This window comes from Sturnus vulgaris, chromosome 2, assembly GCF_052056855.1.
Source record: "Sturnus vulgaris isolate bStuVul1 chromosome 2, bStuVul1.hap1, whole genome shotgun sequence".
NCBI classification, from domain to species: Eukaryota; Metazoa; Chordata; class Aves; order Passeriformes; family Sturnidae; genus Sturnus; species Sturnus vulgaris.
This window is the reverse complement of record NC_142244.1, coordinates 100,150,852-100,164,306: the sequence shown is the minus strand read 5'-3', so window position 1 is coordinate 100,164,306 and position 13,455 is coordinate 100,150,852. Positions and strand designations below refer to the sequence as shown.

The 13,455-nt window shown below is 40.0% G+C and overlaps 1 protein-coding gene across 4 annotated transcripts in view; it reads left to right on the top strand.

The window, feature by feature from the left end:
* Positions 1 to 13,455, top strand: part of ARHGAP6 (Rho GTPase activating protein 6) — a 312,268-nt gene that overhangs the window by 268,971 nt on the left and 29,842 nt on the right. For all 4 annotated transcript variants that reach the window (XM_014882414.2, XM_014882415.2, XM_088160197.1 and 1 more), the window contains exons 3-4: positions 2,060 to 2,131; positions 11,245 to 11,501. In XM_014882414.2, coding sequence (XP_014737900.2) covers positions 2,060 to 2,131; positions 11,245 to 11,501 — 329 coding nt within the window. The remainder of the gene's footprint in view (positions 1 to 2,059; positions 2,132 to 11,244; positions 11,502 to 13,455) is intronic.

Genomic DNA, 13,455 nt, shown 5'->3' with positions numbered 1-13,455 from the left:
ATAACCAACATATGGCAATTGTCCCTCAAGACAGGAATGGAATATCTGGCTTTTGAGTGCTGGGAGCCCTTCTGCCCAGGAGGGCTGCTGGTATTCTGGGGGTGCATCAGGAAGAGCTTTGCCAGGAGATCAAGGATGGTGATCCTGCCCATTTTCTCACCCTCAGTGAGGCTACATCCAGAGTGTTGTGTCCAGTTGTGGGCTCCTCAGCACAAAAAAGACAATCAGCTACTGGCGAGGGTCCAACAAATGCCTACAAAGATGATGAGGGGTCTGGAGCATCTCTCCTATGGGGAGACACTAAGGGACCTGGGCCTGTTCACACCTGAGGAGACAGTCCATATAAATATCCATATAAATATCCCAAAGATGGTTGCCAAGAGGATGGTGCCAGACTCTTTTCAGTGGTGCCCAGCAACAGGACAAGGAGCAATGGCCATAAACTAAAACACAAGAATTTTCACCTCAGCATAATGAAGAACTTGCTTACATTGAGGAGGTCAGAGCACTGGAAGAGGTTGCCCAGGGAGGTTGTGGAGTCTCCCTCTCTGGAGATATTCCAAACCCACGTAGACAAATTCCTGTGTCTCCAGGTGACCCTGCCCTGGGGGAGTGGTTGGACTAGATGATCTCCTAGGAAGGAACTAGAGGTCCCTTCCAACCATAACCATTCTGTGATTCTGTGGTATCCTGGAAATAACTGCAGAAGGCAAATGTACAAGTGGAGTCAGTCCAGCCAACATTATAAAAAGTAAAAAGAAATGTTACTTTTAAATTAAAAGTAAATAAAAAGGATATTAATTGGCGATTAAAAAGTCAGAATTTGTTGAGCAGTCTGTTGGGTAATGTTCTGGACTTGGTTTTCAGTTTGAAGGAAAAGTATGGAGAAATAGCTTGTCTTCTTTCATGACCCCTGATTGCAAAGATGAAAGTTCATTAACAAAGATCCACTTCACTCCTTTGTGGTATGTTCTTTGCTACAAAAGACCACTTAAGACACTGGCATACAAAACTAGAAAAAATGTGTTGAGACAGATTACTTGGTGACTCTCTTGCCCTGAAAGTGAAATGGATATGGTGTGCTCATTTTTGAGTTTTTGCCATATTACAAAACCAGTAAGGGAAAAGGTACATGTTATTAAACTTTATCTAGAGCAGTGTCTGTGTTAGCATATCAGTCCCTGTAGACCCTTTATGTTGCTTTGGAATTAAAAAAATTCCAAAGGTACAGGTTAACGCAGGCCCCTGACTTAATCCCTTGTATTTGTTGAGACGTAATAAATAAAATTCTGTTTTGTTGACTTTTCATTACAAAAGATGCTGCTGAAGGAAATAATGATAGCCAGCCTTTTGATATAATTGTTTCAAGAACCAACCTGCCTCTGGTATTGCTTAAAACCTTTGGTCCTTAATACCTTATTGAAAACTTGGACGATATATTGATTGTCAGAACAAAAATTTCTCTGAGGCTGTAATCCACCTGAACCAATCTGGACATGCTGTACCCAACTGCCAGCTCCAGTATGAGTTCAGATCAGATGGGTCTGATATGAGTTCACATCAGATGGGTCATGTGAAGGTGGTCAGCTATCACCCAGCTGCTATGGCTGGTATGCAGAGTTTTATCCTGGACGTTAGTAATCCTTGCTTGCCAAATACTACTTTAGCTCCACACCTGAATCACAGTCTTGTGGCCATGGATGAGGGCTGTTCAGTACCTTTTAGGTTTATGGTGCATTGCTATCAAGAATATCCAGCAAAAATCCTCCATTGTTAACTCTTCAGTGACCACACACGTGTAAATGTTCCCAGCAGCATGCAGGGGATACATTTGTGTTCCCCAGTACAGCCTCAGCCTTTGGGTGAGCAAAGACACACTTCTTTGGGCTGGAGGACTGTGACAGTGCCCAGCCTTTGTGAAATGTGCCTCACACCCTTCCTGATCCCCACTGCTGTGACCATCTCACTTCATCTTCCTACAGCTTGTGCAGCAGTTTGTTCAGGGTTAATTCTCTTCACTTATTTCCCTTTTTTGTTTTCTTATTTTTGCCTCTTACAGATGGACAAAAGAGGAAGAAGTCATTAAGAAAGAAACTGGACTCTTTAGGAAAGGAGAAGAACAGAGACAAAGGTAAAATGAGAACACACTTAGTGATCAGCTCTTAGATTTGTATATGAGATTGCTTTAGTCTGATACATACTTTTTGAAGTACAATGTTGCTGAGCTGATATACTGTCTAGCTATTTATTTTCTAGCTTAAAAATATGTTTTATCTTTTCTGTTTGACTTCAGTATAACTCAGATGTCTTCAACTGAAAGATTTTGGTTTATTTTTCCTGAGAGAGAAAGGAAGAATTAAAGAACTGCATCTTTTCTCCAATGTTCTTTCTCCCCATTTTCACCATGCGGTGCAGAATGTGGTCTGTATAATGTGATCCAGTTCTTTACCTGCATTACTCTCAATTTACAAAGCACAAAAACCCAGCATTGCCCAAGCAAGTCAGTTGGTGTGCTTTTCTTTCTTTAACCTTAGGAAAATAGCCATTGTTTAAAATATATAAATGCTTCAGTGCTACTGATCAGTTGGATTTTAATAAACTCCACGTGACAAGGATTTACAGATACGGTTGTACTCTTTTGTTTGGACACTAATCAGCTTTATGGGCTGGGCCCTAATCCAAGACCTGAAGTTGACCTGTAATTTGGAGCCATTTGAACTAAGTCTGAATACTGAGACACTGGAAAGTATCTGTGAAATTGCTTGTAGGTAATTGTGCATCTAATTCTGTGTTCACTTCTGGAAAAGTTCTGGAAAAATGGTTGTAAAACTCAGTATTGATATCTCAGTTTCACAAACATGCACACAAATGCAGGAATTTGTGACAGAGGAAGTGACCTGGTTACTCTGATGTCCTCCCCACTTTTAGTCTGGTTTAGAAGAAGAATGGAACTTTGAAATTCCACTGAAAAAATTAACATCCCCATTTCCAAGTTAGTTTAGATAGCTGTGAAGAAGAAAATACTTTTAATTTTTATTTGTTGATGACTTAAAATACATGATTATTATTTTCTTGATTTAAAATTGGTTATGGGAAATATTTGTATTAATCTTCCTAAAACTGAATGCGCCCTGACTCATTGGTTTGATACATCCAGTGGCTTTTTGTATTATTACATTGCAAGTACCAAACTTTTCATTTGTTACAAGAATTACTTGATATATGACTGAGGCCACATGGAGGAGGAGTCATTAAGAAAGAGATTTAATGATTTTATAGCCATCTTTGGGGGAAAATATTTTTTGCACTGTCCTATTAATGCATTACATTTGATTACGTTGCATTTAGTCAGTCACTTCATTGCTGGTTTTTTCTGTAGTTATTCATGCAGATGAGAGTGCAAAGCAACATAGCTCTGTGCAAAACCTGCCCTGCTTTTCAGTGTGTTTGCCAGATATTGATCTTCATGGGGCCTGTGAGGTGCTCTTCTATATCAGAGAAGGTTATCCACATCCTGCATTTTTGTTTTGTCTCTCACAAATTTTTGGTGTACTGAGAGCTTTCATCTTCCATCCCTTAGGGGTACCATGACTTTGGTAGTCTCTGTTGAAAGTTTCTCTTTAGAACTTCTTTTGAGAGTTAAAAACCATTTCAGCTTTTTTTTTTTCCCTCTCACTTCTTTTTTCCTTACTGTAGAAGATTTTAACAATGATAAATTGCATTGGTAATTCACCAAGCCAGAATTTTGCTGTGTCACCCGAACTTGGTAGATCTTTGCAGTTGCACTTTCAGAGCTCTACCAATGCTCTTTGGTGCAGTGCTTTGAGAAGTGAGAGTGTCCTTTTTGTGATGGATACAAATGCTTAACCCAGAGCTGGTCTTTATTCCACTAAAGTCTCTGTTGCCAAAGATCTTTCAAACAATATTTTTTCTTACATTGCCTTGCATTCTATTGTATTTCAGCTGACCTTTGTTTCTAATAATTGCGCAGCTGCACCAGTTGAGCACTTCAAGATAATATTATATTCTGCTATTACAATTCTCTTCAGGGATTTTCTTGTGTGTCTACCTTGCATGGTAGCACTTATACTCCATTCAGTTAGTAGATTTGGGGATATACTTTATTTTTATTCTGAAGGGTTTTCTGAGTGCACTTTGCCTTTTGGGGACTCACTGGTTGCCACAGTAAACATCAGCACTTTGTACTTATTCATCATTGTTTAAATCTATCTACTTCCTGGTTTTCAGCCTTGCTCATACTATCTGGTAAACTATACGAATAATTTTCAGAAACCACTATGCTGATTATCCTAATTTTAATTCCTTTTTTCTTATTATTATTTGAAATTCAGATGTTTCAAACATATACCTATCTGCTTTTATCCTTTTTCTTCAATGTCTTTCTGTCTTATTCTGAGTTATAGAAGTGTTTTACATGCACTCTCCACTTACAAAATATTATAGGAGCATCCTCTGAGGGGAAAATATCCCAGCACTTCTCAAACAGTAGAATCTGTATTTCTATCCTCCCTTTATGAAAAACTTGAGTTGGCCAGTAAGGGTCCAGGAAATTGGAAGGTGCCACGTTCTGAACAGGTTGCGTTAGCAGAGTGAAAAGAAAGGCATATCTGCTCTTACTAATTGCTATCAGCAAATGTTAGGCAAGAATTACCCAAATAGCAGCATATGGCATCTTACTTGTCAAGTTTTCTGGCCATGGTTGGTTCTGGTATACTTTTCTCTGCCATTCTGAGTTATTAAAGATCATCTGCCCCTCGGGTACTTGCTGAGCAGACTCCTAATGCATGACAGCAGAGGGAATGAACAACCAGGGTTGCTGGTTTGTGCCTGGGGACCATCAGCCTGGCACTGGTTGAAAAGTGGCCATTTTCCTGTGGGAAGCAGCAGCACCAGCATCTCCTCCAGCCTCAGGAGTTAGAGGGAACAGGATTGCCCAGCTTTCAGTTGATGAGTTAGCTCTGGAAAGAAAAATGTAAGGCCTTGTGCTGCTGGTCTCCAAAAGCATGAGCCTGCTATGCTCACATCAGAATTGAGCCCCATCACCTTCCTTGAACAGTGGCCTCCATGTCACCTGAAGTCACAGTTAACCTCCCTCGACATGTCTTTCAGAACAAGCTGGTTTTGTAAAGAAAGTATCTTCCATTTCTGGGCAGCCGGTCCAAGACAAACACTCCTCACTGTGAGCATGGGTGTGCTAGCAAAAGGCTGGGAGCACACACCCACCCAGACAGGTCCCTAGTCCTCATGCCTGAAAGGAATGCCTTCCTTCTGTTTATTTTGGGGACTTTGTGGTGGGTTTTTTTAGTAACTAGTCCAGCTGCACTGTTGTGAGAAGAGAGCAACAAGACCAGACCACAGGACGTTGGAGGGGAAGCAGGGAACTGATTACCAGACACTTCATAGGGAGGAGATGCAGCTGCCTTAATGCTTCATTTCCATCCCTTCAGCATTGCTTTTGTAAACACAGTTGCAGTTGGGAGGGTAATTAATTTCAAACATTTTTCGTTTTCTCTGTCCCAGCCTGGGAGCCCTCACATACCCAGACAAGCAGTGGCTGAGAGGACCATGTTGTTGGTCCAGCCTAGCATATGTGCCACCTGAAAATCTTCTTTTGTAAATCAGACTCCTCAAGGTTAATCCTGACTATGATGCAGCACCATGTGATCATGTGTGTTGTCTGCAATCAAAGATAACAGGGATGTGCCTGGCACAGGAGGCCACAGAGGTGGAAAGAAGGGCCCACCATGCTGATCACCAGGGATGCACGATGGAAGCCTCACTGCAGCTCTTGCCTGACAAACCCTGTCCTGTAGCACCAATGTGCACTGACTTGCCCCATGGTGCAGGTTTCTGGGGTTTCTCTCTCTGGAGAGGTGCCAGCCCCGTTCAATTTGTGCCCAAGACTGTTCTTCCCCACCCTCCCCACCAGATAAGGAACAGTACTCATTTTTTCTAGGACTGTTTGGAGATTTAATAGCTTGTATTTTAGGACTCAGTCCAATTTATGGAGGTTTTGGTTTTTTTTTTTTGTCTAAACTTCACATTTTATTTAGATGGATCAGTCAACCTGTCTGTTAAGTGAAAGTTTCAGCAACTTGTCAGACTTCTGAAGGCCAATAAAGACAGTACAGTAGAATTTAATGCACTCTAAATGAGTTTCGTGTCTTTGTCCTTTTTTGTATCTGTCAACATCTCATTAAAAGGGGAGAAATTGTAAAAGAAGTGTTTTTTCAATTGTTATTACATCTCTGAGTAATTCACCAAAGCAGGATATAGCAAAACTTGCTGGATGTAAACAGTCTAAACAGGAGAACAGCACTCCACTCAGACATTTAAGCAATATTTTCAGCTTCCATCATTCAAGTGTTTTTGCTTTACCCGATCTCCTTGTTATTAATGGCCATCATGACCCTCAATCCTGCTGTCTACAAATGTCTCCAAACATTGGGTTTGGCTGCTGACAAACAGTACTCAGGCTGGAGGAGCAGTAACATGTCCGGGCTGCTTGGAATAAGACATTCTGCCTGGAATAAGACATTCTCAGGATGCTGTGCATGCTGGCAGCTGGTGGCAAATCCCTTATGAATTCAGTGCTAATTTTTACGGCAGCAGAAGCAGAGTCTTTGGCCGTCCCTTGCCAGTGATATGGGTGCCAGCGTAAGCAAGCCTACTTTTAAAGTACACAGAGGCATTCCTGAGAGAGATGCCTCCCAGAAATTACTTGTCCTAGAAGATTTTATCAGTAAACCAAGTTTGTTTTGCCTTGGTTCCAGAAAACCCTACAGGTTAATGAGGAGACCTGCTCAGAAATAATAATCACTTGTTATGTGATTGCTTGAGTAACTGAGTATCATCCCTTTTGCTGATGTTTCTGCATGGAATGTAAATACTTGGCAGGTTCATCTGTGAGGCCTTAGCAGAGCTGCTGAATGCAGGACTTCCTGAAGAAAGGCCTTCCTGGTAACTCTGTGGTATATGCAAGTCCAGCAGATGTTCGACTTTTCTTTAGTTCAGAGCTATTGAGAATGTCTTTTGTGTTTACTTCCTGTTCATGCTCAGCAAATTAAGATGTATTAATTAATGTTTGCATTGGTTCTCAGTAATTCAGCCTATCGTGGTGTCCTTGGCACAGCCTAAGGAAGCAGCTGAATAAAGGAAGTTTCTTTTTTATTGTAGTTTATCAGAATTTTTTTAAAAGCCTTTCCACTGCCTTACCATGCCTCTATAAAAGCATTGAATATGTTCTCTCTCTCAGGCATAAAAAAGATTTTCTTTTAATCCACATTGTGTCATACTTTATACTAAAGTCACGTAAAGTACCAAATTATCTCATTAATTTTTTTGTAAAAAAACCCCAGGCCTACTCCCAGAAAAAAGCATAACTAATTGGGAGGGCCTTATATCACTCCTGGAAGGTTAGTGAGCTCTGAGTAGCTGGAGAAGAGATTTTCAGCCACAGAACTGATGCTGAGAACATTGTCTGATCTCGAATCTCCTGGAGTCAATGCAGGTTTTGAAGAGCCTTGGTATGGAAGGAGTTTTGCAGTTCCCGTTATGGACTGAGGTTTCTGTTCTCCTTGTTTTCTGCTTCCATCACAGTGTCTTCAGAGCTGAAATAATTTATTTCATTTAGCAAAACAGTTACCCTGGAGAGATTGACTCAAAGACCCCATTTAAATATCCCTTTAAAAGCTTGTTCTCTGATCTCTATTCTTGTCATGTAAATAGATGTAATACAAGCACCTTAGTAAATCTTGGTCACAGGATTTTAGCAACCAAAAACCAGCATTTATGATGTACTTAAGAAAAAAAACTCTGAATGCTAAGGACTCAACTGTAGTTACTTTTCACTTTATTAGTATTGAAAGACTCATTAGAATCTAGAATATAGACCTCACTGGTTCTTAATAGACTGTTTTGTTCTGCGGGATGGAAAGCAGCTTTCACCAGCTGAAACTTCAGAGAAGTCTTTTAAACCATATTTGGACAGGGTGACATGAGGTCAGGTAAGCTATAACCATGTGGGTCAATATCCTGGAAATTATTGTTTGGTTCGCAAAAAGGAGGGTTTGGGATCACTGAAACTCTTATTTGATCTGGCTAGGAATTTTTCTGTGACATGCTGCTTTTTATTAGAAAATGATGATTTACCACCAAAGAAAGATTTCTTAGGAACATATCAGTTTCAAACAAAATTTTGTTAAGAAATTTGTCTCAGCTGCAAGATTGACTTTCTGGTAAGAGAAATTATGCACTTCTCCAAAATAGTAAATTGTCTCCTTTGCCAGTAAACAATGAAAACTGGAATGTATTAAAAGTGGTGCTAGTTAAGAATACGAGCCTGTTTGCAAGCTGATTGCTCAATCTGCCAGGTTGTTTCACATTTTTACATGATGCTTTTGCAAAATGTCTTTTTAAACTGCCCAGTCTCCTCACTGAGTAAGTGATCAATTTTTTGTTGAGTTTACAGAAAATAAACTTAGTAGCTTTGGCACTCAGTATGTATATAACAGACCAAGGTTTGAGCCACTGCTTTAGGGTACATTTCTTCATGCAAATAAAACTTTTCTGACAGAGGGGATCCCCAGCCTACAGCTGTAAGACAGTTTGTCCTTTTTTCCTTTCTTGTGAGACCAGAGCCTCAAACCTACACATCTTGTGACTTGAGTTAGTGCCTTTCTCTCCCATCCATGTGTTCCTAATTACTTCACATGAGTACAGCTTTTCTTTTTTAATGAATCTGAAATGTCAGAAGGGCTAACATTCACTCTAATTACCTGTCCAACAGGGAAGTTGTTGGGATTGAATGCTTCTGAAGAGTGGTGGGTAGGACATGCTCCCTGCCACCACAGCCCATGGTGCAGCACACACATTTTGGTGGGAACTTGAGGCTGTAGGCAGTCTGCAGAGGGACAACTGATTTTCTTAATTTCAGCAAATGAGCAAAATGTTACTGGGCTTGCCAACTCCTTAATGTAATTACCACTGCCAGCCAGCACCACTACCATCTGTATTTAGTCTGAAATTCAGCCAGTTGGTTTTCATCCAGTTCCACATCTCTGCCAGACACTGAGAAATCGAGGAAGCGGTTCATGTCCTCTGAGAAGGGCTACATCAGAGCAGCCTGGAGTGGAGGCTCATTGTCCTTTCTCTGGCCCACACTGAGCAAGAGCAATTAAAAACCTGGAATCCCACACCAGAGAGTTTCCAAGGAGGGGCAATGCCTGCATCAAAATGCCAGCCTTCACACACTGAAGTCAGGGAGAGGGTCATTTTAATGAAACTTGTTTAATGAAGCAGTGCTGAGATCTCCTCTCCTGCTGATCTTGCCCCCGTTGATGTAGGATCAATGGCACCAGCATGCTGTTGGGCATCACTTGAGCTAAATACTGCTGTCCTCTCCCAATTTGAAGCACAGGCAGCTCTGAGCTAAAACAGGGAAATATATTGTGTTGGCTTTTCTCAGGAAATGTTATAGAAGGACAAATGAAAAGGGGTGCTGGGAGTTTAAGAAAGCACTCAGACAGCCAGAGGGGAACACATGCTCCATATGCGTATTTCAGATTTGTCATCTTAAATGTTCATTAGGAAGATAATTCAGAACAGTAAAAAGTATTTAATATTAATACTGTAATAATTTTATAGACACACTCTGCTGAGTACAGGAGGGAAAGGTCTAACTGAACTCCTGGCAATCTTGCAATCCCTGCATTGTTTGATATCTGTGTGATGATGTTCTTTCTTGTCCTAAATTAAATACAGATGGTTTTAGGTGTCATTCTACTCATAGGTCACCTCCAGAGCTGCTTGATATATGAGGCTCTGCTTCCTGATTTAGTTTTGTCTGGCCACCAAAGTTAATTCACGTCTTAACATTTCATGCTTCTAAAGAGCAGGAATGTTTCTATCAAAACAGAACAACGGGCTGTTGTTTCTTTAGTGTGATAGACTAGTAGTGTCCTCATTCAAGATTCTTAAAATATCCTCTTCTTTTCAATGCCTTACTTTAATGCAAATCCAGATGGAAGTGTCGTCAAAGACCTAGTCAGACTTAAAATCCTAAGAGGAATTTTAGCCTTTAATTATTTACACAATTGTAAAAGAGAAGTATAGTATGTAAGAATTTTTCTATGTGCTTCTTTTTGTTATAATTCCTTTTTTGTTACTTAAAGAAATTTGGTTTTAATCTCTGGTGCTTTATTTATTCCTGATATGAGCATGTCTGAAGCCGGAACCGAGTAGAAGTTACACTCATTTTCACTAGGGTGAACAGCATCAATAGCTATTTTTTCATTTCTTTTGAGCATAAGCCAGTTCTAATTGGAAATCTGTCTCAGTAGTTTTGCTTCAGGTAATCTCAGATCCGATTTGAAAATTATTTATGAGAATTTCATTGTTGCTGATTGATTCACTGTAAAACATTTTTCTATTTTGTAAAATATTTAAGCATTTCACTTTGAGACCTGAGATATATGCTGGTTTTGTACATTACAGTTATATTGATGTAAGATAGGGTTACCTTCTTTTTCTCAATTAAGACAAACGTGTTCTCCTGTATTTCAATGTGTCCGTGCTCTTTTACTGTTACGAAGGAACTTTATACTGATATGCCACAATTAAACAGGTTTAATCTTACCAGTATTTAAAACAGTATAGTTCTTGTTTAAATTTAAAACTATATCCTTGAAGGTTTAGTCTGAGTGGTGAATGTACTTTGTAGCTCTCTGTGCAGGCAGATTCATATCCTCTGAACTGTTGTGAAACCCGTGCACTCCCAGACTCAGATGCCCTACAGCATTTATGAGAAAGGAGCCTGGTGAGGGATCTGAAACATGAGAGGGAGCTTTGGCACAGTCCAGAGAGGCTCCCCAGTCTCAGGATGGTTACCAGGGCTCCTGATGCCCCTCTGTACCATCTACATGTAACCAGAAGTGCCTGACTTCTGTTACTTTTGGTGGAAGTTAACATCTTAATTAGATCTGATCTCAAGTGATTTTCCAAGACACTGTGCAGTGTATCTTGCATTATGTGACAAGAAACATGATTCAGATACCATGGACTACAATTACCTGGCACTGTTGTTATTGAGTGCAATACTTCATTTACTGTATATAAAAAGGGACTTCAGATTGTTTTTATTAACAACGTAAGAGTTAATTCTTTTTGTACTAAATAAATATCAGATGTTTGGTAACTATTAGGGGTTTGTTGTTGTCGTTGCAGAATTTATTCCCCAGGCTTTTGGAATGCCTTTGTCTCAAGTAATTGCTAATGACCGGGCCTACAAGCTCAAGCAAGACTCTCAGAGAGAAGAGCAAAAAGATGTTTCAGATTTTGTGGCCTTTCTCTTGCCATTCGGAGCTAAACGACAGAACAAAGAACTTTCAAGCAGTAACTCATCTCTCAGCTCAACCTCAGAAACACCGAATGAATCCACTTCTCCCAACACACCTGAGCCAGCGCCACGAGCACGGAGGCGTGTAAGTAGGCACATCACAGTGGGGTGTGTGACTGTGGGTCCAGAGGGTCTGGCTGGACCAGGAAAAACCTGGGGTGTGTGTGTGGACTGTGGAATACTTTTTGTTCGAATAGTTGTTTTTTTTCCGGTGGAAGTCAGCCTCATCAACATCAGAAAACTCTTAACTGTAGTGGAGATCTTCTTTTACTGATGCTGGTGGGAAAAGATCACATAGACTCTGTGGGTCTGTAACAGATCGCAGAGAAGCAGAGAGATTATCTCAAAGTCTTCCTGTTTGCTCCCTTTATCTACCTCCTTCTGTCTAAGTCTTTTAAATTTAACAAATTCCATCTGTCTTCAACCTAATTTTTTCAGCAGGAAAAGTCTAAACTTACGTGTATGATATTTATAGGTATAATTATCTTAATCTAGCTCTAACCTGATAATAAGTCTGACTATTAATCCTGATCCTTATATTAATAAAAATCCTCATAGTCTAACCCATATCATATCCTCCATGGTAAGTAAGGAGGTGTCAGACTAGATTTGTCTAGATTGTCAGACTGGATTTGTACCAGGGTCTTTGAAGGATGTTTCTGCATGCAGGCTATGAAGATGCCTTTGACAGCAAAACACTGAGTGGTGGGTTTGGGTTGAATATTAATCAACATGTAAAATTGATCCTTTTTTTAGAATAAATCTTTTCCTTGTAAGTAAATTTTATGCTCTGAACTTTACAGTTGTACAGTTAGTAATTTTTTTTCTTCTGTTACCGTGGAATAGAGGTTCTAGACTTTACTGCTTTTTTGATTTCATTTGCAATGGTGGGAGAAAAACATGCATAATAAAATACTTTGAATAAAAGCCCTGTTAAGACATCTGAGCAAGAATTTAAGTGCAAGAACAGACTTTGGAAAAGAAGATGTTTTCTTAAGAACCTTACCTTTTTTCATCCTTAGGATAAAACCTTCTTCATAGAAATTCTCTATTGGGCTCTTCAAACCAGGGTTTAAGAGGGGTGGAACTCTGGAGTAAATTGCAAATTGAGAGAAGGCAGAAGGCAGGTCACGGGGCTCTTTGTTTGTCTAAGCTGCCAGCTGAAGCTTGAAGTGTCTATTTTCTGTCTGCCAAACTGAAAGCATGATGCTTGCAGTCTTGTATATGCATCAAGGTACATCTGTTGGTCTGTGCAAACCATATGAACAGTCATTTGTGTGCACAGAAGTGTAAAGTAACTTGACTAAGTGTAAAGGGAAACCCATTAACTTCTTTCAGAATTTGGCAGTCAGTGACAAAAAATAAAAGTTCACTGTATGTACTCATTGGCTTCAGAACCTTTCTTTCATAGGAGAGAAAGACAACTTGTGTGGCCAGAGTGAGTCATCTGCTGCTCTTTTTACAAAGTGTGAGAAGATTTCTGACGTGCATTTGACCAGTGAGCAAGCAGAAGAACGAGGATCCTTTAGTACATCCATAGAGATCCATCCGGACCAACTTCCTAGAAGTTGAGCGAGGGTTTTGCTTGTTTTGTTTGTTTGGATAGTTGATTGTTTTTAGGGTTTTTTTGTGGCAATACTGGTATTGCAGCTTTCAGAGTGCAGAATTGGAGCCTTTACACCATAGCTGTGAGGAGCGGCAGCAGGACATGGCTCAACTACAGAGAAGTAAGAGTAGACTTAGGTAGTCAGTATGACATGAGGGAGCTGGCATTTTCTCTGGAAAATGAACTTAGCTAATTCATTTCATGAATTTTCAAGTATTTAACATTAATATCAACCCATGCCCCATATCTTGTCTGTCTTTATAATTCTATTTATTAGTGCAATTACTCCTCTGCTAATTTAGGGATGGTAAGGAGGGCTGCACTTATCTTCTATCTCTTGAGCACCATTGCACTGTTTGCTTTCAATTGAAAAATGCTTACAAAAAAACCTAAAAAATTATTTTTTAGTGCATGCAACTGATACAACCAATTT